The sequence below is a fragment of the Scylla paramamosain genome, unplaced genomic scaffold (genome assembly GCF_035594125.1).
Source record: "Scylla paramamosain isolate STU-SP2022 unplaced genomic scaffold, ASM3559412v1 Contig3, whole genome shotgun sequence".
Taxonomy (NCBI): domain Eukaryota; kingdom Metazoa; phylum Arthropoda; class Malacostraca; order Decapoda; family Portunidae; genus Scylla; species Scylla paramamosain.
In genome coordinates, this window is record NW_026973668.1 from 3,310,001 (window position 1) to 3,334,689 (window position 24,689).

Sequence of the window (24,689 nt, forward strand, 5' to 3'; positions counted from 1 at the left end):
GCTGTTCGTGCACCGCGGTCAGCAGGAGGTGAAGGAGTTACACTGGCACCCTCAGATCCCCGGCCTGCTGGTGTCCACGGCTCACAGCGGCTTCAATATCTTTAAGACCATCAGCTGCTGAGGTGTGTGGGGGGGTGAGGGGGAGAGAGGGGAGGGGTGTGTGTGTGTGTGTGAGGGGGGCGTTAGAGAGGGAGGGACAGGAAGGGGGAAGTAGTGAAGAAGGAAGGAAAGAGAGGGTGAAAAATGGTGCGTGTGTGTGTGTGTGTGTGTGTGTGTATGTATGTATGTATGTATGTATGTGTTGAATCTCACACAAATAAGTCTTCTTTGTCAACTTGATCCCTACCCTTTAACCCTTTCCTTCCGGCAATCGTATATTTACGATTGCAAAAATGCGTCCGTAGCGACGGCGATCATACCCGTAATCAAGAATTTTGGCGCCTCAATTTTGAGCTCCAAGCGCGGTTTCTCGAGTCAGATGGTGTCTGGCATGTTTCCACATGTAGTCTTGTCACTAGCTCTGGAAATTTAGCGGTAACTAAGCTATTTTCCCTTTCTCCGGGCGACACTTGGCAACTCCAGCGACCGGCCGGGTGGAAAGCACCATGATAAGTGCGAAGAGACATCCTGATAAGAGCCAAGGATCTCAGATCATAACTCACCATGAAGCAGGACACAACATATGTATTTAGCAGTGCTTCTGAGTTTGAAGACAGTGACAGGGAATATTTAGAAGAAACTGAAGAAAGCGAAGACATTAGAGAGGACTCGGAAAATGATTTACAGGATCCACCTGTTTTATCAGAACAGAGAGATGATACCTATCATTCTTTCATGTTCATTTTTTCATTATCTTCGATTTTATAATAAAATGGTAGAAGGTAACTTGTCAGACAGAGAGAGAGAGAGACATAATGTTATTTGCCTGAAACTTGATATGAAAGGGGATGAAATCTCTCTCTCATTGGAGGTGTACAATTTCCCCTCCAAGATGAAAGAGAGAGAGAGAGAGAGAGAGAGAGAGAGAGAGAGAGAGAGAGAGAGAGAGAGAGAGAGAGAGAGAGAGAGAGAGAGAGAGAGAGAGAGTGTGTGTGCGCGCGGTGCCATCGCTTTCCGGGCTGTTTCTGGAAGGCGGATCACACAGCGGGAGGAGGAGGAGGAATCCTTGATAAGACATAAACTGAACTTTCAGAGGTCACGTCGAGCTACAAAGTACATCATTGTATTCAGAATAACAAAGAGAAAATAATTATTAGTATTCAAACAGTTTTCTGACAATTTCTAGGCTTACCATTTTTAGCCATCATACAAAACGGGAAAATAATTTAAGCGCCGGAGGGAAAGGGTTAAAGCTCTGTATATAGCAATCAGCTCCCCTCTTTCTCTCTTCTCTCTGGTAATGATGCAAGCTTCAGTCTCCTTAATCTTTCTTCATAGGTTAAATCTCTCAAGCTTGGCACCAGTTTGGCTGCAGCTGTTTGGATCCTCTCTGTTTTCCTTGTTTCCTTTTCATTATGGGGTGAGCAAACAATTGTGGCATATTCCATGAACCTTCTCATTATCTCCTCTATATATGTGGTCTATATATATATATATATATATATATATATATATATATATATATATATATATATATATATGTGTGTGTGTGTGTGTGTGTGTGAGAGAGACTAATTGACTGACTAACCATTCCTTACCCACATACACACACCTTTTCCAATTCTTTTTTATTATTATTTTAAAGAATCTCTCTCTCTCTCTCTCTCCTGTTTATCTATCTTATTTATATTTACTCACATTTGGCTCATTATTTTTGTACTGTTTTGCATTTCCTTGTTGTTCCTCTGTTTATCCATTATACTTCAGTTCCTCCATCATTATTCCTTCATTTCTTTTACATTGATCAACTTTTCCTTGCTCTTTCTATATTTTGCCCGTTTTCTTTGCATTTCTTAAAGTCCTTCCTCTATTTCCTCTATTTTCTTCAGTTCCTCCATTTATTGCTTCCTTCCCGTGTTCCCTCCTGCGGGTCTCGTCACAAGATACTCGGCAAGGAGAACAAAACAAACAAAACAAAACACAACAACAACAACAACAACAATAATAATAAGGCAGCAATTATTATTATTTTGTTATTATTGTTATTGTTGTTGTATGTATGTTTTGAAATGGTTTTATTTGGATTCTCTCTCTCTCTCTCTCTCTCTCTCTGTCCTACACACACACACACACACACACTGTATCATGTACAGCGTATATTTTCATAAGTGGATGCATTTTATATATAACAGCGAGTTATAGTGGAGTTATAAGTTATTGGCGGTGTTATTGTTGTTATTCTTCTTCTAAGCCAAATTATTGATGAAGAAGAAGAGTGAATGGGTTTAGTTTTGAATAATTTTAATAACAATTTTCCAGCTTATATTTGAAGAAAATGGATGTTATAATATATTAAAAGAGTGAAGAAATGAAGTGTTTTATTATTATTAATAGTAGTAGTGGTGGTGGTAGTAGTAGTAGTAGTAGTACACAAGAACACAAGGGTTGGTGCAGGAAGCCATCAGGCCTACACGTGGCAGTCCCTGTACAAAACACACCTGTCTGTTTCCACCTGTCAGCCCTGTCCAAACACTTGTCTAACACTTCAAAGCCAGTGTGGGTGAGGATGTGTGAGGCAAGATGGCCTTTCTGGGCAAATCTTTTCCCACACTCCAGGCACTGGAACTTTCTCTCTCCAGTGTGGGTGAGAATGTGTCTGTCAAGATGGCCTTTCAGGGTAAATCTTTTCCCACACTCCAGGCACTGGAACTTTCTCTCCCCAGTGTGGGTGAGGATGTGTATATTAAGATAACATTTATGGATGAATCTTTTCCCACACTCCAGGCACTGGAACTTTCTCTCTCCAGTGTGGGTAAGGATGTGTCTGTCAAGATGGCCTTTCTGGGTAAATCTTTTCCCACACTCCAGGCACTGGAACTTTCTCTCCCCAGTGTGGGTGAGGATGTGTGTGTTAAGATTACTTTTCAGGGTAAATCTTTTCCCACACTCCAGGCACTGGAACTTTCTCTCCCCAGTGTGGGTGCAGATGTGTCTGTCAAGGCCTTTCCGGATAAATCTTTTCCCAAACTCCAGGCACTGGAACTTTCTCTCCCCAGTGTGGGTGAGGATGTGTGTGTCAAGATTACATTTCAGGGTAAATCTTTTCCCACACTCCAGACACTAGAACTTTCTCTCCCCAGTGTGGGTGAAGATGTGTTTGTTAAGATCACCTTTCAGGGTAAATCTTTTCCCACACTCCAGGCACTGGAACTTTCTCTCCCCAGTGTGGGTGAGGATGTGTCTGTCAAGATTACCTTTCTTGATAAATCTTTTCCCACACTCCAGGCACTGGAACTTTCTCTCCCCAGTGTGGGTGAGGATGTGTTTGTCAAGATGGCCTTTCTGGGTAAATCTTTTCCCACACTCCAGGCACTGGAACTTTCTCTCCCCAGTGTGGGTGAGGATGTGTGTGTCAAGATGGCCTTTCTGGGTAAATCTTTTCGCACACTCCAGGCACTGGAACTTTCTCTCCCCAGTGTGGGTGAGGATGTGTTTGTCAAGATGGCCTTTCTGGGTAAATCTTTTCCCACACTCCAGGCACTGGAACTTTCTCTCCCCAGTGTGGGTGAGGATGTGTTTGTTAAGATCACCTTTCAGGGTAAATCTTTTCCCACACTCCAGGCACTGGAACTTTCTCTCCCCAGTGTGGGTGAGGATGTGTGTGTCAAGGGAATCCTTCCTGGTAAATCTTTTCCCACACTCCAGGCACTGGAACTTTCTCTCCCCAGTGTGGGTGAGGATGTGTGTGTCAAGATGGCCTTTCCGGGTAAATCTTTTCCCACACTCCAGGCACTGGAACTTTCTCTCCCCAGTGTGGGTGAGGATGTGTTTAAGATCACCTTTCAGGGTAAATCTTTTCCCACACTCCAGGCACTGGAACTTTCTCTCCCCAGTGTGGGTAAGGATGTGTCTGTCAAGATTATCTTTCTTGATAAATCTTCTCCCACACTCCAGGCATTGGAACTTTCTCTCCCCAGTGTGGGTGAGGATGTGTCTGTCAAGATGACCTTTCTGGGTAAATCTTTTCCCACACTCCAGGCACTGGAACTTTCTCTCCCCAGTGTGGGTGACGATGTGTCTGTCAAGATGGCCTTTCAGGGTAAATCTTTTCCCACACTCCAGGCACTGGAACTTTCTCTCCCCAGTGTGGGTGAGGATGTGTGTGTCAAGGGAATCCTTCCTGGTAAATCTTTTCCCACACTCCAGGCACTGGAACTTTCTCTCCCCCAGTGTGGGTGAGGATGTGTGTGTCAAGGGAATCCTTCCTGGTAAATCTTTTCCCACACTCCAGGCACTGGAACTTTCTCTCCCCAGTGTGGGTGAGGATGTGTGGGGAGAGATAACTCTTCCGGGCAAATGTCTTCCCGCAGTGGTCACACTTGTGGTTCCTGCCGCCAGTGTGGGTGGCAGTGTGTTCAGTGGGGCCACTCCTGCCTCTCAGCCTTGTCTTGCCGGCATGGGAGAGGACGTGTCTGGCAATGGCAGCCTTGGTGGAGCACACTTTGCCGCAGTGGTCACAAGTGTAGGTCCTCACGCCTGGGGTCGCCTGCTGCTCCCAGCTGTTCCTGCTGCTGCTGCATGACGTCACATCCTCCATTGCAACACTGCTCCTGGCCGCGGCCGGTCCTGCAGGAACCCTGGGCCTGAGCCGAGGATGCACGGAGGGAGTCCCGTCACTGGACGCCGACCTGGCACCTGTAACAGAGGAGGCCGTCACCACACAGAAAGCAAAAGGCTTCCTGCCTCAGCCTCAGCCTAACACACAGCCTCCACAGACAAGATACACCTGGCACCTGTAACAAAGGAGGCCGTCACCACACAGACAGCGAAAGGCTTCCTGCCTCAGCCTCAGCCTAACACACAGCCTCCACAGACAAGATACACCTGGCACCTGTAACAGAGGAGGCCGTCACCACACAGGCAGCGAGGGGCTTCCTGCCTCAGCCTCAGCCTAACACACAGCCTCCATACAGAGTAGGGCCACCACACAAGAACTGACTCTGTGCGGGCCACCACAGCCGTGCAAAGAGCAAGCCAATCAGTTTTTGTTGGTGGTAACTTGTGACAAAGAAGCAAGTGTTGACAACAGTGGTGCAGCGTTCTGAGTGGCCGGCCACTGACCTGAGGGGCTCTGGGGCAGAATGGATGGAAGGGCTTGCCAGCCACTGACCTGAGGGGCTCTGGGGCAGAATGGAGAAGAGGACTTGCCAGCCACTGACCTGAGGGGCTCTGGGGCAGAATGGACGGGAGGACTTGCCGGCCACTGACCCGAGGGGCTCTGGGGCAGAATGGACGGGAGGACTTGCCGGCCACTGACCCGAGGGGCTCTGGGGCAGAATGGACAGGAGGACTTGCCAGCCACTGACCTGAGGGGCTCTGGGGCAGAATGGACGGGAGGACTTGCCAGCCACTGACCCGAGGGGCTCTGGGGCAGAATGGACGGGAGGACTTGCCGGCCACTGACCCGAGGGATCTGGGGCAGAATGGACTTGCTGGTGGGGTCTTGCTGTCTCGCCACTGCTGTCCTGCTGGAAAACAAACAAACAAATAAAACAATGATAAACAAACAAATAACAAAAATAAAACAAAAAGACAAAGAAGATTAGCTGATGTCCTGTGTTGCTGCCACTGTTGTGACGACAAAACTTTGTCAAAAAAACCTAACCTAACCTAAAGTTAACTTGACTTGCCATAACATAATATAACAAATATAACACACAAAATAACCACACCTACCTTAACACAACTAACACCAAACAACCGGCACTAGTGTGCACGTGGGGCTCCAGGCTGGCTAGGCCTTGTCCGGCAGGTCTGAGTTGCCAGTTGTGTATTTTCCTTGCACTGTTACCAGGTCAGGCGAGGATACCCCCCCCCCTCCTCTCTCTCTCTCTCTCTCTTCTGACAAGACATATGATCAGTGGCGGCTCGTCAATAGGGACTGCGAGACTGCAGCCCCCCCAGTGGATTTCTAAGATTCAAGAAAATAATGTTCATTTATTTTATGTTTGACTATCATTCACATGAAAACACCAATTCTCATGTTTATATGAAAAAAATACTGCAAAACAATGAGGAAGTAGGGAAATTATTTACTATTTAATGATACGAAAGCGGGGAGAAATGTGGGGAGGCTTCCCGGGCGAGTGTGGACTGCGTCCAGTGCAGTCTTGTCTCGGCCGTTGTTGTGGCTAGGTGAGTGTTCTTGCGTCGGTCTTATTTTCGATCGTGTTTTTCAATTTGTCAGGGATGATTTTAAAATATTATTGATCAGTGATGGCTTGTGCTCAATCTTGATTATCATAGATGGTGTGAAATCACAGAAACATCGTATAAAATAGTATTTTTTTCTTTTCCCAGGTAGGCCTAGCAGTATTTTGCAAAATGGCACAAGAAGCAAAGACAGTTTCTGCATTGAAAGAACTTGCACTTGCCATGATTTCAATAGAGAAGATTTCTATGAATAATATGCCAGGTTTAAATGAAAAAGTTATTGATCTGTTTGCACAAAACAGGAACAGGAGAATGGACTTCCTTTTCAAAAAGCCTAAGCCAGCACTAAGGAAGTCAAGCATTTACCGTTAGGATAAGACCTAGAGAATTAAATTATTATCTATCTATCTTTATAATCTATCAATCAATGGTATATTAAACAATAACAATAAAAGCATTTAAGATTTTATTTGTCTGAATGTGAGACAGCCCCCCCATCAGTAACAGTCACGAGCCGCCACTGCATATGATCACTATTACATAGCTAAATGTACATAGTCTCTCTCTCTCTCTCTCTCTCTCTAGACCTGCCGGACGCGGCCCAGCCAGCCGGGGACCCCACATCGACTGTAGTGCCACACAGCCTAACCTAACCCAGCGCAGCAGTGCACAAGATGTCTGCCTATTATTCCCCAGGCAACACTTCACCAGGCAGGCAGCACCAGCAGACAGCCAGGCGGCGCCGCCACGCCTTGGGAATAAAAGAAATCAACAAACAAACAAACAAACCACAACAAGAGTGACGGTGACCACCACCTCAGTCACTCGCCTCCCGACATTGACTTGTTCCCCGCCCACCATTACCTGCACGCCCTCAGGTGAGGCCAGGGAGGCGCCGCCAGTCCGCCAGGTGGCCACAGGTGACCCAGGCCAGCTCAAACACAGGCGCAATCTGCCGCACACTCGGCGGGCCCTGACCACTGACCACAGCACCACGGGAACGCCGCCTCTGTTCCCTCCACCAGACACAGAGTAGACAGGTGACCAGGTGGCCACAGGTGACCCAGGCCAGCTCAAACACAGGCGCAATCTGCCGCACACTCGGCGTGACCTGACCACTGACCACAGCACCACGGGGACGCCGCCTCTGTTCCCTCCACCAGACACGGAATACACAAACGACTTTTGGCGCCAATGGATCTTGATCTTTGTGTTGATCCTTGATCTTGACATTGATTCTTGAAGGACTACTAGTAGTATGGTAGGTCTATAGTAGGCTTTTCAGTGGTTTGAGGGGAGGCATACTGAGAGTGACTGGACTGTGATTGCTACAAATGGAGAGGCTTTAGAATGGAATGTAAGAAAGTGGAAGAGTGAGATAGACTGAGAGGTGAAGTGTGTGGGACTGAGTGAATGGAAGAGTAAGAGTAATGGAAGAGTAATGGACTGAGTGTATGGAAGAATAAGATGGAACAAGAGTACTTTGGACTGCTATATAGAGAAAGAGGCCCCGATGTATGAAAGGTGGTATGAGGGAAGCCTGGGCGGTGATCTTCTCTTCCGAGCAAGGGCACAGTCAGTGTATGGATGTGAATGCAAGGAATTACAGGTGGTTTGAGTCCCGCAGCAAAGTGTGCCAGACGTGTGACACGGAAGAGGATGAGACGGTGGAGCATGTGGTGCTGGAGTGCGAGAGGTGTGAGACAGACGGAAGAGAGATGATGCAAGTGATTCTGACTGAGTTAGGGAATAATAGCAATGAAAAGAGTGGAGAAGACAGGAAGGGAATGGATGGTGGTGGTGCTGGGACTGTATAGAGAGACCAATGAAAGGATGATTGAGGCTGTGAAAGAATTCCTGGAGAGAATGTGGCGTGCCAAATGTAGGGACGATTAGTGTAGAGGATACTGTTTGTTTTCTGATTGTTTTGTGTGTTTTTTTCTTCCTATAGCAGATGCCGCTCCAGAGGCCTAGCTCAGGAATAATCCCGGGGCACCTATAACATCATTAAGATCAAGACTATAATATCAAGATCAAGATCGAGTAACCACGTGGGTTTTGTTTACATCCCTCCGTCTCACGCTGCGTGCCACACACCCCTTCACATTTCCTCTATTTCCCTTCGATCTCCACCAGTTAGGAGCATGGAGGAGGGCCAGGAGGAGAGAATGGAGGAGGAGGAAGCCATGGAAGGAGGGAGCGAAGAGGAGGAAGAGGCAGGAGAAGGAGGAGGAGAGCTAGAATGCGACTTTTCCGCCTATAAACTTTTTCATGAGGGAAGCACTGGTAATATTTTTGGCTGTATCTTCCTTTAGGGTTACTTTAGGGACGTGAGGTTTGTCGTGGGGGTTTTTGAGGGTGTTTTCTATAAGTTGTCTTCTACGATAGATTTTTGTATCGTGCGTCGTTTTGGAGTTAGAAAAATTAGTGCTATTATTTATTTATTTATTTATCAGTTTTCCTTACCTGTTTCTTTTTTTTTTAATCTTATTCTTGGTTTTTCGTATTTTTCTCGGGGGGAGTTACATATCTAATTACTTTATGATTGTTTGTTGGTTTGTTTGTTTTCTTGTTTCTCTTTAGGTTTGCTCAAGGTTAGGTTAGTTAATATTAAGTCAAGTTTGTTTGCGTGGTCTAAACTTTGATTAATTTAGGTTAGATTAAGTTAGCTAAGGTTAGGTTAAGTTAGTGTTGTGTAAAGTTTGGTTAGGTTAGGTTAAGTTAGCCTGTGTTAAGTTAGGTTAGGAATACATAGACATTGAGAGAGAGAGAGAGAGAGAGAGAGAGAGAGAGAGAGAGAGCGTGCATTAGTCTAGCAGTGTTACCATACTACTACCACCACCACCACCAGCTTCCTCCCCCTCCACACAGTAGCCCCATGCCTGAGTTTTGACATCCTGAGAGACACCCTGGGAGACTCACGCACTTGTGACAACCCTGTGACTGTGTATTTTGTTGCTGGGACACAGGCTGCACGCGTACACCTCAATACTGTGCTTGTTATGAAGGTAAATAATAATAATAATAAACGGTTTATTATTTAGGCAGTTAACAAACTGAAAATGTACATAGGGGGTGGGGAAATACTTAACATTAATCCTAAAGGTAGTCTAATCTAGAAGGGACTATTGATTGATGGCTCGCACCATGGTGGGAATCACACTGAGTCTGTACCGGTCCGTGCGCGGCGCCTTTATTAGGGGCGTTATCTTGTTGTGGTGTCTGGTGGCACGGGCCGTGCGAGGCGCGTCAGGCGGCAGCATGTTTCTGAGACGTGGATGATGCAGTAGTCCCCTTCCAAACTTCTCCAGAGCCTCTCGGTACCTGGTGGATAGTCTGGACAGGCTCAGAGTAGTGTGTGTGTGTGGCTGGCTGGCTGACTGACTGACTGACTGACTGACTGACTGACTGACTGACTGACTGACTGACTGGCAGGCTGACTGACTGACTGACTGGCAGGCTGACTGACTGACTGACTGACTGACTGACTGGCAGGCTGACTGACTGACTGACTGACTGACTGACTGACTGACTGACTGACTGACTGGTTGGCTGACTGATTGACTGTTTGGCTGACTGATTGACTGACTGACTGACTGACTGACTGACTGACTGACTGACTGACTGACTGACTGACTGACTGACTGACTGGTTGGCTGACTGACTGACTGACTGACTGACTGACTGACTGACTGAGTGGTTGGCTGGCTGGCTGGCTGGTTGACTGACTGACTGGCTGACTGACTGACTGGTTGTCTGGCAGGGTGGCTGGCCAGCCGGCTTGCTGGCTGGCTGGCTGGCAGGCTTATTGACTGGCTGGTTGGCTGGCTGGCTGACTGACTGACTGACTGACTGACTGACTGACTGACTGACTGACTGACTGACTGACTGACTGACTGACTGACTGACTGACTGACTGACTGACTGGTTGTTTGGCAGGGTGGCTGGCCAGCCGGCTTGCTGGCTGGCTGGCTGGCAGGCTTATTGACTGGCTGGTTGGCTGGCTGGCTGACTGACTGACTGACTGACTGACTGACTGACTGACTGACTGACTGATGGACACTTACAAATGATATATGTTTGTTTATTTATTTATTTGCTCATGTAATTTATCATTATTATTATTATTATTATTATTATTATTATTATTATTATTATTATTGTTATTATTATTCAACATAAATATATTGAAATACCTTGTAATTTCTATTTTATTTATTTATTTATTTTATCTTATTTATTCATTCTTATTTTAACAGATATAAGAAGTATTAATCTCTCTCTCTCTCTCTCTCTCTCTCTCTCTCTCTCTCTCTCTCTCTCTCTCTCTCTCTCTCTCTCTCTCTCTCTCTCTCTCTCTCTCTCTCTCTCTCTAACAGGTGAGCAAGCTCTCCAAGATGAAGGAAAGTGAGAGTGAGAGTGAGAGCGAGCTGGAGGACGAGGAGGACGAGGGGAGAGAGCCACAGATTGCGTCAGCCTCGTACAGACACAGTGGTGGAGTCAACAGGATCAGGGTGTGTGTGTGTGTGTGTGTGTGTGTGTGTGTGTTGGGGGAAGGAGGGAGGGAGGGCAAGGAAGGAAGGGAGAAAGGGAGGAAAAAATGTGTGTGTGTGTGTGTGTGTGTGTGTGTGTGTGTGTGTGTGTGTGTGTGTGTGTGTGTGTGTGTGTTTGTGTGTGTGGTTTTCATTGCCTGCATATCTTTATAGGTCAGATTAGGATAAAATTTGTCAGGTTAGGTTAGGAAAGATTGGGATAAAATTTGATAGGATAGGTTATGTTAGATTAGCATAGAGTTGGTTAGGTTAGGTTAGGACAGGTTAAATTAGATTAGGTTAGGGTAGAATTTGTTAGGTTAGGTTAAGCCAGGTTAGGTCCAAGTCTTTCCTTTAGTTTGTGCACACTTGATGCCAAAACTGCCCCTTCTTTTAATCTTTGTGAAAACTGTTGGGTGGTCACGGTGGCTCGGCCGGCAGCGCGTCTGGCTACAGTGCAGAGTCTGCAGTTTTGAATTGTGGTGACAGCTGGGATTTCTCTGTGACGATTGCCTGTTCCTGGTTGACCCAGCATTACATGTGTACTGATCGGCTGTGAATGGGAACAAGAGAGAGAGAGAGAGAGAGAGAGAGAGAGAGAGAGAGAGAGAGAGAGAGACCCAGCTTTAAATGTGCACCGATTGGCTCTGACTGGAGGCATTCCTTGTTGACCCAGCATTAAATGTGTACCAATCAGCTGTGAATGGGAACAAGAGAGAGAGAGAGAGAGAGAGAGAGAGAGAGAGAGAGAGAGAGAGAGAGAGAGAGAGAGAGAGAGAGAGAGAGAGAGAGAGAGACCCAGCTTTAAATGTGCACTGATTGGCTCTGACTGGGGGCATTCCTTGTTGACCCAGCATTAAATGTGTACCAATCAGCTGTGACTGGGAATGCAAAGGCCAACCTACTTAATGTGCTGAGGCCCATTAAGGGTGATGGTACCAGCACCACCGCAGCACTTATAGAGGCACGGCACACCTTTATGTTACAAAAAACTGTTGTCACTTGTGTTGTGTTGTTTGGAGGCCTCTCTCTCTCTCTCTCTCTCTCTCTCTCTCTCTCTCTCTCTCTCTCTCTCTCTCTCTCTCTCTCTCTCTCTCTCTCTCTCTCTCTCTCTCTCTCTCTCTCTCTCTCTCTCTCTCTCTCTCTCTCTCTCTCTCTCTCTCTCTCTCTCTCTCTCTCTCTCTCTCTCTCTCTCTCTCTCTCTCTCTCTCTCTCTCTCTCTCTCTCTCTCTCTCTCTCTCTCTCTCTCTCTCTCTCTCTCTCTCCTAACCTGACCTCATTCCACCCAGGCCACCACCATCAACAATGTGCAGGTCGCAGCCTCCTGGTCCGAGTTGGGTCAGGTCAACATCTGGGACCTGACCCCGCTGCTGGAGGAGGTGGAGGCAGGTCAGGCTGGGTCGGGTCATGGTAGAGATGATCTGCCTCTCTTCACATTCCGAGGTCACCGGTCAGAAGGATTTGCCCTCGATTGGTCACCTGTCATATCTGGTGAGTGTTGACCTGGCTTGACCTGGTCCTAGTTGAAGTGGCGTGGGTATTTAAGGGTGTTTTTGTGGTTCTGGTGACTGACTAACAACATTTCTATTTTCCAAAGGCTGGAGTTGAAATGACGCGGGATTTTAAGGGTGTTTTTATGGTTCTGGTGACAGGTTAACAACATTTCTACATTCCAAAGGCTCTAGTTGAAGTGACGTGGGTTTTTAAAGGTGTTTTTATGGTTCTGGTGACAGATTAACCACATTTCTTCATTCCAAAGGCTGTAGTTGAAGTGACGTGGGTTTTTAAGGGTGTTTTTAGGGTTCTGGTGAAATTAACAACATTTCTACATTATGAACCGGAGAAGCACTCTAGACAACCCAGCTAGTCATCTCTGTGGCCTTGGAAAACTGGCGTGGTGAGAGAGAGAAAGAGAGAGAGAGAGACCGTTTCTGAGTACAGCATTTGTGTGGGTAGGTAGGGACCACAGGGCGGATAGCTATCACCAACACTTATCTCTTTAAACATTATCCTATTCTTTCTTGTAGCAGCAGTAGTAGTAGTAGTAGTAGTAGTAGTAGGAGCAGCAGCAGCCATCCCAGGTAACTCAGCCCTCCACCCCCAACAGGTACTCTAGCATCAGGGGACTGTCAGCGGGCAATACACATCTGGCGGCCACAGGAGGGGGCGGTGGCAGGTGAGCACCTCCCCCTCACTGCACACACTGCTTCTGTGGAGGACCTGCAGTGGTCACCCTCAGAGGCAAGCGTCCTGGCATCCTGCTCTGTGGACAGGAGGTGAAACAGAGAGAGAGAGAGAGAGAGAGAGAGAGTGTAATTTAAATCTTTCTCTTTCCTTTCTCTCTTTTCTCCTTTTTGTCCCTTTAATTCTCCTTCCCTCTCTAAAACCTAACCTAACCTAACTTAACCTAACCTAATCTGACAACCCTCTATTTCTCCCTAACCTAACTTCCATCCCTCCCCCTCCAGTATACGGGTGTAGGACGTGCGTGGAGCCCCCAACAAGGCCTGCATGATCACACGTACAGACGCACACACCAGCGACATCAACGTGCTGCATTGGAACCGCTGTGAACCGTTCCTGGTGTCCGGCAGCGATGACGGGTGTGTGCGGGTGTGGGACCTCCGGAATATGCAGGTGTGTGTGTGTGTGTGTGTTTTGTTTAATCTTTATTTATTTTTTTTGTCTTCTTTCATTTGTGTGTGTATGTGTGTGTGTGTGTGTGTGTGTGTGTGTGTGTGTGTGTGTGTGTTTGTTTCATTTTTTAATTTATTTTGTTATGTATTTCCTCAATTTTCATTCATCTTTTCATCTCTTTTGTTCTTTTCTTCCCCTCCTTCTCTTCCTTCTGTTCTTCCTCCTCCTCCTCCTCCTCCTCCTCTTCTGTAACCTAACTTACCCTAATCAACCTAACTTAACATAACCTAATCAAACCTAAGCTAACTTAACCTAACTTAACCTAACCAAACCTAACCACACAGGGTGGCGGTGGTGCTGTGGCAGAGCTGAAGCACCACTCAGCGCCAGTCAGCACCGTGAAGTGGCACCCCAGCGAGGGCTCCGTGCTGGCCAGCGGGGGGGAGGACGACGCCATCTTGCAGTGGGACTTGGCTGTGGAGAGGGAGGCAGCCGAGGAGGGGGAGGTGGGTGGTGGTGGTGGTGGTGGTGGTGGTGGTGGGATGGAGAGGCGAGAAGAGGAGAGGAGGAGGTGAGGTTGTAGTAGTGGTAGTAGTAGTCATAGTAGTAGTAGTAGTAGTTAAGCTAGGTTAGGTTAGATTATTAGGTTTGTCTAGGTTAAGTTAAGCTAGGAGTTAAGTTAAGTTAGGATGAAGTTCAATATAGTTAGTTTAGTTGGTGTGTGTGTGTGTGTGTGTGTGTGTGTGTGTGTGTGTGTGTGTGTGTACTTTTTTGTTTTTGTTGTTTTTGTTTGTTTTCCTGCATGTCAGTGCCCCAGGAGGCTACAAAACAATGTGCAGGTGTGTGTGGGCGTTGGAGGGGAAGAGGTGGTGCCGTGGTGGTGGCTGGCCGTCAACTGAGGTCAGACGGGAGACGAGGAGTGAAGGAGGGAAGGAAAGAAAGGACTGGATAGACATTACGAGGTGACAGTAAAGGTTTTCCTTGTTTCCTTTGAATATTGGTGTAATATTTGGTGTGTTGCAGTCTTTTGGCACTCTTCCCTGTGGTAGTGATGTCACCACCAGACTGTGAATTTTATCAGCCAGTTGTTCTGTGCATTCCTTCAATATCCAGTTTGACACTCCATCTGGACCAGTTGCTTTATTTACATCAAGTTGTTCCTTCATCTTAAGTATTTCCTCATAACTGACTGGGACTGTACTTAGTATATTCCTCACCAACTCATCCCTTCCAGCATCAAAGCCCTTCCACAGTAAATACCGATCTGAAACTACTGTTCCCCGCCTCCGCCACGTCCTGTGCGTCCTCCCAGACTCTTCCTTCAACTTTCAGTCTGGATACACCCTCCTTCTTCTTCATCTTCTAGTAATATGTCTAAAGAACAGTTTGGCTTTATTTGTACGCTTATCTGTTGCATCTCTTTCGTAGTTTGTTCTCTCCGTTCTCGTCGTCTCGACGTACTTGTCTCTGGCGTTGGTGCATTCCTCCCGTCTGCTCTCAGTCTTCCTCCTCCTCCGTCTGTTGCAAGCATTTCACTCACAATTTGTAGCCTCTTTGCATTTTGTATTGAACCATTGTTTACCCTTTCTACATCCTGCTCCTCCTTTGGGCACAGATTTCTCTGCACCGCAGCCGCGCGTCCTCGTCAACTCGTGCAGCTCTTCCCGAACGCCTCCCGCGTCTTGGGAGTCTTTCTGGTCCGCGGCAGCAGAGTGCTTTCTTAATCTTTCCAGGTGGGCTTTAGTATATTTAAATCTTTTCACCTTATAATTTTGATCAATGATTACATGTCCATTATTCAAATGAAATTGCATGAACACCTGATCACTTTTATGTGGAGGGCTATCACAGTGTATAGTTTGAATAATTTCCATGTCCTTGGCAAACACTAAATGAAGTGTTGGTGGTTTATCTCCTCCACTAAATCTGGCATCACAATCAACCCACTGAGTCATCAAGTTCTCCACCGCCCAGTTAACAGTGTGTTACTCCATGAGCTGTCACTTCCACTAGTGTGTGTGTGTGTGTGTGTGTGTGAGACATGAATGAATGTGAAGATTTAAAAAGAAATTATTTGAAAACACTCATGATATCTCCCAGCCCCCTCTCTCTCTCTCTCTCTCTCTCTCTCTCTCTCTCTCTCTCTCTCTCTCTCTCTCTCTCTCTCTCTCTCTCTCTCTCTCTCTCTCTCTCTCTCTCTCATTTTTATTGTTTTAAACTTTTTTGTTTTGTTTCTTTTCATCTTTTTCTTCCTTCCTTCCTTCTTTTCATCTTTTTCTTCCTTCTTTTCTTCTTCATCTTATTATTATCACTATCATCATCATCATCATCATTATGATTATTATTATTATTATTATTATTATTATTATTATTATTATTATTATTATTATTATTATTATTGTCAAATTTTTTTTTTTTATTTACTTCTACATTCATAATTTCATACTACTACTACTACTACTACTACTACTACTACTACTACTACTACTACTACTACTACTACTACTACTACTACTACTACTACTACTTGACAGAACCTCCTCCTCATCCTACTACTACTACTGCTGCTACTACTTTTACTACTGCTGCTGCTACTACTACTACTATTATACTACTAGTAGTACTACTACTACTACTGCTTGACATAACCTCCTCCTGCTACCACCACCACCACCACCAACACACCACCACCACTCACCCCCTCTCTGTTTCCCCAGCAGGAAGCAGCCCACACTACTACCACCACCACCACCACCACCAGGGCAGCCCCGTCCCTGAGCCAAATGTCCCCCTGGCTGGTGGCTGACCCCCCTCCCCCCCACCACCTTCAATCCCCCCAAGATGTGTAATGTCATCACCACTGAGCCGTGATTGGACAGGAGGGCACATGAGGCAACTGATTGGCCGACTGAAAGGCCAGGAGGGCCGTGATTGGCCCTCCTGGAGGAAAGGTTTATGGTAGTTTTTTTGAGGTTTTTGACTGGTTGACACACACACACACACACACACACACACACACACACACACACACACACACACTTGAGCAACAGACAAACAAACAAACAAACACAAACAAGAACATTCCAGTAAATCATTCATCTCATTATGAAAATAGTGTCACTATTATTATTATTATTATTATTATTATTATTATTATTATTATTATTATTATTATTGGTTTTATTGTACTTAAGTAACTTAGCTCATTATTTTTATAAATTTTTGACTGACTGTGTGTGTGTGTGAGAGAGAGAGAGAGATTGACTGACTAACCAAATATAAACATTCTTTGCGCACACACACACACACACACACACACACACACACACTAGAAAGGATCCAAAGAGCTGCAGCCAAACTGGTGCCAAGCTTGAGAGATTAAACCTATGAAGAAAGATTAAGGAGACTGAAGCTTGCATCATTACCAGAGAGAAGAGAAAGAGGGGAGCTGATTGCTATATACAGAGCTTTAAAGTCAAGTTGACAAAGAAGACTTATTTGTGTGGGACTCAACACATACAAGAGCACATGGAGTGAAATTGAGGAAAACACCAAGTAGAAGAGATGTCAAGAAATATGGTTTCCCAAACACAAGCACAGAAATATGGAACAACTTAGATGAAACACTGGTACAAGCAACTAATATTCATGGATTTAAAGTTAAGCTGGATGCTTATAGGTATGGTGACACACACACACACACACACACACACACTGGATGCTTATAGATATGGTGACAGGACAGCACGAGCACAGCTCTTTTCCTGTAAAACACAACTAGGTAAACATACACACACACATCTTTTCCAATTCTTTCTTTATTATTATTTTAAAGAGTCTCTCTCTCTCTCTCTCTCTCTCTCTCTCTGCCAAAATGTGTGTGCAATATATTGTTTTATCTTTTGTGTATGTGTCTATCTGTCTATTAATTTTTTATTTATTTATTCTTTTCTTTTCCTTTATTTTTGTGTTCTTTATTACCTTTCATTTTCATTCATGTATTTTTTTTACTTATTTTCATTTATCTATTTATTTCCTTCCTCTTTCATTTATTTATTTTTTTATCCATTTATTCGTTTTCATTCCTCTTTATTTACTTTTTTCACTTCAGTTTTTTTTTTCTTCTCCATTCCTTGTTATTTCCTTCAATTATCAACATTTCATCATTATTGTTATTTGTTGTTTACATGTTTTCTTTCATTCCTCATTGTTTTATTTCTTTTATTCTTCATTTATACATATTTGGATTATTATTATTATTATTATTATTATTATTATTATTATTATCATCATTATTATTATTTTATTCTTTTGCATTTCCTTGTTCTTCCTGTTTATCTATTTTATCTATATTCACATTTAGGTCATTATTAATTTTTATTCTTTTGCATTTCCTTGTTCTTCCTGTTTATCCATTATATTTCAGTTCTTCCATTATTATTCCTTCATTTCTTGTAGATTTTTTAATTTTTCCTTTATTTTTCTATATCTTCCCCATTTTCTTTGTATTTTTTTTAAGTCCTTCCTGTATTTCGTCCATTTTCTTTAGTTGCTCCATTTCTTGCTTCCTTCCCGTGTTCCCTCCTGCGGGTCTGTCAGAAGGTACTCGCCAAGGACAGAACAACAAAACAAACCAAACAACAACAACAACAACAATAATAATAATAATGATATGTAGCAATTTTTATTATTATCTTTTTGGTGGTTATTGTTGTTGTTGTTGTATGTATGTATGTGTGTATGTATGGTTTGAAATGGTTTTATTTGGACTCTCTCTCTCTCTCTCTCTCTCTCTCCATGCATTTGTTATCTTCTTTTATTCTCTCTCTCTCAGTCCTACACACACACACACACACACACACACTGTATCATGTACAGCGTATATTTTCATAAGTGGATGCATTTTATATATAACAGCGAGTTATAGTGGAGTTGTAAGTTATTGGTGGTGTTATTGTTGTTATTCTTCTTCTAAGCCAAATTGTTGAAGAATAAGAAGAGTGAATGGGTTTAGTTTTGAATAATTTTAATAACAATTTTCCAGCTTATATTTGAAGAAAATGGATGTTGTAATATATTATAAGAGTGAAGAAATGAAGTGTTTTATTATTATTAATAGTAGTAGTGGTGGTAGTAGTAGTAGTACACAAGAACACAAGGGTTGGTGCAGGAAGCCATCAGGCCTACACGTGGCAGTCCCTGTACAAAACACACCTGTCTGTTTCCACCTGTCAGCCCTGTCCAAACACTTGTCTAACACTTCAAAGCTCTGTAATGACTCACTCTGCACTAACAACCTGACTACTGAGTCTATTCCATTCATCAACTGCTGTGTTTGTCATGTGAGGATTAATACTGGCCATTTTGTACACACACACACACACACACACACACACACACACACATTAAGTACTGTTAACAACATAACTCAGCATTCTAGCAACAAAAGTTTATTCCAACACTTGAGTACAAAGTAACAACACACAAACACTAGTCACTCCAAGTCCCTCACACACCACCACCACATCCACAACACCTCACCCCCCACAGGTGTGTTTGGATGTGTCTGGCAACACCACTCTTGCTACACAAACACTGCCACAAACACCACACCTGTACTTCCTTACCACAGTGTGGGTGAGGATGTTTGTCAACATTACATTGCAGGATAAACCTTTTGGCCAGTCACCACACCACACCCACAAGTCACCACTGGTATTGCCAGCTGGTTTGTGGCAGTAATGTTGTGGCCAGTCACCACACCACACCCACAAGTCACCACTGGTATTGCCAGCTGGTTTGTGGCAGTAATGTTGTGGCCAGTCACCACACCACACCCACAAGTCACCACTGGTATTGCCAGCTGGTTTGTGGCAGTAATGTTGTGGCCAGTCACCACACCACACCCACGTCACCACTGGTATTGCCAGGGCAAATCTTTTCCCACACTGCAGGCCTGGGAACTTTCTCTCCCTGTTTTCTGCATTTTCTTGTTTCATTGTTTGGTGAGTGCAATGGGCCCCAAGCCTGGGGTCTAAAGTTACACCCTAAGCAGTGTTAGCAGTGTATCCGAGGGCTCTCTTCAGGACGGCGACTGTTCCCTTGACCGCAGCTGTTTGTACCTCGTGGGCACCTGGGGGACCAGGGATTGCCTCAGGGCAGCTCTCCGGGTTTTTCTTCATCAGCCCTGTCGTCGCCACCACCACTGGTGTTATACCGACGTCCGTCAGTGACCACGTTGTTCGTGGGTCATTTCTTAGGTCTTGATATTTTGTAATTTTTTTCCTTTCAGCTCTACTGAGGCCTTAGTCACTGGGGACTGCAACATCTATCATTTTGGCTGTTTTCTCTTCTTTGTTCCAGATAACATTATCAGGTTTTGTTCCCCCACCTTGTGTGTGTGTGTGTGTGTGTGTCTCCCTGCTGGAATGTCCTTGTTGTAGAAGACAGCCACTTTACTATCTCCCAGTGTGGGTGAGGGTGTGTCTGTCAAGACTGCCTTTATGGGTAAGTCTTTTCCCACACTCCAGGCACTGGAACTTTCTCTCTCCAGTGTGGGTGAGGACATGTCTGTCAAGGGAACCCTTCCTGGTAAATCTTTTCCCACACTCCAGGCACTGGAACTTTCTCTTCCCAGTGTGGGTGAGGATGTGTCTGTCAAGGGAACCCTTCCTGGTAAATCTTTTCCCACACTCCAGGCACTGGAACTCTCTCTCCCCAGTGTGGGTGAGGATGTGTCTGTCAAGGGAACCCTTCATGGTAAATCTTTTCCCACACTCCAGGCACTGGAACTCTCTCTCCCCAGTGTGGTTGGGGATGTGTCTGTCAAGGTAACCCTTCCTGGTAAATCTTTTCCCACACTCCAGGCACTGGAACTCTCTCTCCCCAGTGTGGGTGAGGATGTGTCTGTCAAGGGAACCCTTCCTGGTAAATCTTTTCCCACACAACAGGCACTGGAACTTTCTCTCCCCAGTGTGGGTGAGGATGTGTTTGTTAAGATCACCTTTATGGATAAATCTTTTCCCACACTCCAGGCACTGGAACTTTCTCTCCCCAGTGTGGGTGAGGATGTGTTTGTTAAGATCACCTTTAAGGATAAATCTTATCCCACACTCCATGCACTGGAACTTTCTCTCCCCAGTGTGGGTGAGGGTGTGTTTGTTAAGATCACCTTTATGGATAAATCTTTTCCCACACTCCAGGCACTGGAACTTCCTCTCCCCAGTGTGGGTGAGGGTGTGTTTATTAAGATCACCTTTATGGATAAATCTTTTCCCACACTCCAGGCACTGGAACTTTCTCTCCCCAGTATGGGTGAGGATGTGTGTGTCAAGATGACCTTTCCGAGTAAATCTTTTCCCACACTCCAGGCACTGGAACTTTCTCTCCCCAGTGTGGGTGAGGATGTGTCTGTCAAGGGAACCCTTCATGGTAAATCTTTTCCCACACTCCAGGCACTGGAATTTTCTCTCCCCAGTGTGGGTGAGGATGTGTCTGTCAAGGGAACCCTTCCTGGTAAATCTTTTCCCACACTGCAGGGACTAGAACATTCTCTCCCCAGTGTGGGTGAGGATGTGTCTGTCAAGGGAACCCTTCCTGGTAAATCTTTTCCCACACTCCAGGGACTGGAACATTCTCTCCCCAGTGTGGGTGAGGATGTGTGAAGCAAGATGACTCTTCTGGGCAAATGTCTTCCTGCAGTGGTCACACTTGTGGTTTTTTCATTTTTTTTTTTTATGTAGGAAAGACACTGGCCAAGGGCAACAAAAATCCAATAAAAAAAATATGCCCACTGAAATGCCAGTCCCATAAAAGGGTCAAAGCAGTGGTCAAAAATTGATGAATAAGTGCCTTGAAACTTCTCTCTTGAAGGAATTCAAGTCATAGGAAGGTGGAAATACAGAAGCAGGCAGGGAGTTCCAGAGTTTACCAGAGAAAAGGATGAATGATTGAGAATACTGGTTAACTCTTGTGTTAGAGAGGTGGACAGAATAGGGGTGAGAGAAAGAAGAAAGTCTTGTGCAGCAAGGCCGCGGGAGGAGGGGAGGCATGCAGTTAGCAAGATCAGAAGAGCAGTTAACATGAAAATAGCAGTAGAAGACAGCTAGATATGCAACATTGTGGCGGTGAGAGAGAGGCTGAAGACAGTCAGTTAGAGGAGAGGAGTTGATGAGACGAAAAGCTTTTGATTCCACCCTGTCTAGAAGAGCAGTATGAGTGGAACCCCCCCAGACATGTCAAGCATACTCCATACATGGACGGAAAAGGCCCCTGTACAGAGTTAGCAGGAGGAGAGGAGGCATGCAGTTAGCAAGATCAGAAGAGCAGTTAGCATGAAAATAGCGGTAGAAGACAGCTAGATATGCAACACTGCGGCAGTGAGAGAGAGGCTGAAGAAAGTCACTGAGAGGAGAGGAGTTGATGAGACGAAAAGCTTTTGATTCCACCCTGTCTAGAAGAGCAACTGCTCCCAGCTGTTCATACTGCTGCTACTGCTGCTGCCTGGCATCACATCCTCCATTGCAACACTGCTCTTGGTAGTGGTCAGTTCTGCAGGAACACTGGGGCTGCACCGAGGATGCACAGAGGGAGTCCCGCCACTGGATGCCAATCTGGCACCTGTAACAGAGGAGGCTGTCACTACACAGGGAGTGAGGGGCTACCTGCCTCAGCCTCAGCCTAACACAGACTCCACAGACAAGATACACCTGGCACCTGTAACAGAGGAGGCCGTCACCACACAGGCAGAGAGGGGCTTCCTGCCTCAGTCTCAGCCTAACACACAGCCTCCACAGAGTAGGGCTACCACACAACAAATGACTCTGATCGGGCCACCACAGCCATGCAAAGAGCAAGCCAATCAGTTTTCGTTGCCGGCCACTGACCTGAGGGGCTCTGGGGCAGAATGGACGGGAGGACTTGCCGGCCACATACCTGAGGGGCTCTGGGGTAGAATGGACAGGAGGACATGCCGGCCACTAACCTGAGGGACTCTGCGGCAGAATGGATGGGAGGGCTTGCTGGTCGGGTCTTTTTGTCTCTCACCACTGATGTCCTGCTGGAAAACAAACAAATAAATAAAACAATGATAAACAAACAAATAACAAAAATAAAACAAAAAGGCAAAAAACATTAACTGATGTCCTGCATTGCTGCCATGATTGTGACAGCAAAATTTTGTCAAAAAAAACCTAACCTAAACTTAACCTGTCTTAACATAATATAAGCAAGCCTATCTTACTAACCTAACTAACCCTAACCAAACCTAACAAAATAACCAAACCTACCTTAACACAACTAACACCAAACAACCGGCACTAGTGTGGACGTGGGATTCCAGGCTGGCTAGGCCTTGTCCGGCAGGTCTGTGTTGCCAATTGTGTATTTTCCTTATTACCACGTCAGGCAAGGAATCTACTCTCTCTCTCTCTCTCTCTCTCTCTCTCTCTCTCTCTCTCTCTATAGACTTGCCGGACGCGGCCTAGCCAGCCGGGGACCCCACATCGACTGTAGTGCCACACAGCCTAACCTAACCCAGCGCAGCAGTGCACAAGATGTCTGCCTATTATTCCCCAGGCAACACTTCACCAGGCAGGCAGCACCAGCAGACAGCCAGGCGGCGCCGCCACGCCTTGGGAATAAAAGAAATGAACAAACAAACAAACAAACCACAACAAGAGTGACGGTGACCACCACCTCAGTCACTCGCCTCCCGACATTGACTTGTTCCCCGCCCACCATTACCTGCACGCCCTCAGGTGAGGCCAGGGAGGCGCCGCCAGTCCGCCAGGTGGCCACAGGTGACCCAGGCCAGCTCAAACACAGGCGCAATCTGCCGCACACTCGCCGTGACCTGACCAATGACCACAGCACCACGGGGACGCCGCCTCTGTTCCCTCCACCAGACACAGAGTAGACAGGTGACCAGGTGGCCACAGGTGACCCAGGCCAGCTCAAACACAGGCGCAATCTGCCGCACACTCGGCGTGACCTGATCACTGACCACAGCACCACGCCGCCTCTGCTCCCTGATCTTGATCTTGATGGTACAGGTGGCACAGGATCACTCCTGAGCCAGGCCTTTGGATCGGCAACTCCTGTAGAAGGGGGAAAAAAAAAGAGAAACGAACAGCATCCTCTATCCTAATTGTTCATACACCTGGCACGCCACATTCTCTCCAGAAACTCTTTCACCGCCTCAATCATCCTTTCATTCGCCTCTCTACACAGTCCCAGCAACAACACCATCCATTCCTTTCCTGTCTTCTCCACTCTTTCATTCCTATCATGCCCTAACTCAGTCAGTATCACTTGCATCATCTCATTCCAGTCTCTGGCATACTTCACACACTCCAGCACTGACTGGCTGACTGACTGACTGCTTGGCTGGCTGGCTGACTGACTGACTGGTTGGCTGGCTGACTGACTTACTCACTCACTGGCTCAATGGTTAGCTTGCTGGATGGCTGGCTGACTCACTCATTGACTGACTCACTGACTCACTGGCTGGCTGGCTGGCTGACTGAATGACTGACTGACTGACTAACTGATTGGTTGGCTGGCTGGCTGACTGACTGACTGACTGACTGACTGCTTGGCTGGCTGGCTGACTGAGTGACTGACTAAACGAATGACTGGCTAACTGACTGACTGGTTGACTGACTGACTGACTGGTTGGCTGGCTGATGGACTGACTAACTGACTGACTGACTGGTTGGCTGACTGACTGACTGACTGGTTGGCTGGCTGATGGACTGACTAACTGACTGACTGACTGGTTGGCTGACTGACTGAATGACTGGTTAGCTGGCAGGCTGACTGACAGACTGGCTGGTTAACTGACTGACTGACAATGAATGACTGGTTGGCTGGCTGACTGACTGACTGACTGACTGGTTGGCTAGCTAGCTGACTGACTGGCTGGTTGGCTGGCTGACTGACTGACTGACTGACTGGTTGGCTAGCTAGCTGACTGACTGACTGACTGACTGGTTGACTAGCTAGCTGACTGACTGACTGACTGGCTGGCTAGCTGACTGATGGACACTTGCAAATAATATATGTTTATTTGTTTATTTTCTCATGTAATTTATCATCAGTTATTATTATAATTATTATTATAATTATTATTATTATTATCATTATTATTATTATTATTATTATTATTATTATTATTACTATTATTATTATTATTATTACTCTTATGAT

At 45.8% G+C, this 24,689-nt stretch overlaps 3 protein-coding genes and 1 pseudogene across 5 annotated transcripts in view; 2 read left to right on the plus strand and 2 right to left on the minus strand.

Moving 5' to 3' along the window:
* The window catches only part of LOC135096167 (glutamate-rich WD repeat-containing protein 1-like), a gene marked incomplete at its 5' end in the record, with an annotated part of 19,876 nt that extends 1,301 nt beyond the window's left edge, over positions 1-18,575 (plus strand). The window contains 3 exons of the mRNA XM_063997493.1: positions 1-122; positions 15,097-15,214; positions 16,202-18,575. The exon at positions 1-122 is cut by the window's left edge and continues 5 nt beyond it. Coding sequence (XP_063853563.1) covers positions 1-121 — 121 coding nt within the window. The remainder of the gene's footprint in view (positions 123-15,096; positions 15,215-16,201) is intronic.
* Positions 2,407-4,679, minus strand: LOC135096256 (gastrula zinc finger protein XlCGF57.1-like). Its single transcript, XM_063997623.1, has 2 exons — positions 4,634-4,679; positions 2,407-4,535 (listed from the first exon to the last, which is right to left on the minus strand). The coding sequence occupies exons 1-2, from the start codon at positions 4,677-4,679 to the stop codon at positions 3,220-3,222; spliced, it is 1,362 nt and encodes a 453-aa protein (XP_063853693.1). The 3' UTR covers positions 2,407-3,219.
* The window catches only part of LOC135096163 (glutamate-rich WD repeat-containing protein 1-like), a 34,230-nt pseudogene continuing 17,842 nt past the window's right edge, over positions 8,302-24,689 (plus strand).
* On the minus strand, positions 18,916-24,460 carry LOC135096165 (gastrula zinc finger protein XlCGF57.1-like). Of its 3 annotated transcripts, none has more exons than XM_063997490.1 (3): positions 23,226-24,460; positions 22,465-22,536; positions 18,916-22,100 (listed from the first exon to the last, which is right to left on the minus strand). In XM_063997490.1, the coding sequence occupies exon 3, from the start codon at positions 20,909-20,911 to the stop codon at positions 19,940-19,942; it is 972 nt and encodes a 323-aa protein (XP_063853560.1). In that variant the 5' UTR covers positions 20,912-22,100; positions 22,465-22,536; positions 23,226-24,460; the 3' UTR covers positions 18,916-19,939. The 3 variants fall into 3 exon arrangements, with proteins under 3 accessions (XP_063853560.1, XP_063853559.1, XP_063853561.1); XM_063997489.1 differs by having other exon boundaries at positions 22,465-22,539; XM_063997491.1 differs by having other exon boundaries at positions 22,416-22,539.

Excerpts from the sequence above, each read along its gene's own strand:
- LOC135096165 (XM_063997490.1), bottom strand. The coding sequence starts at position 20,911 with ATGAAGGGTTCCCTTGACAGACACATCCTCACCCACACTGGGGAGAGA.
- LOC135096256 (XM_063997623.1), bottom strand. The coding sequence starts at position 4,679 with ATGCAGCAGCAGCAGGAACAGCTGGGAGCAGCAGGCGACCCCAGGC. Across the intron at positions 4,536-4,633 it reads AGCAGCAGGCGACCCCAGGC|AGGCAGGAGTGGCCCCACTG; the intron begins GTGAGGACCTAC and ends GACAAGGCTGAG.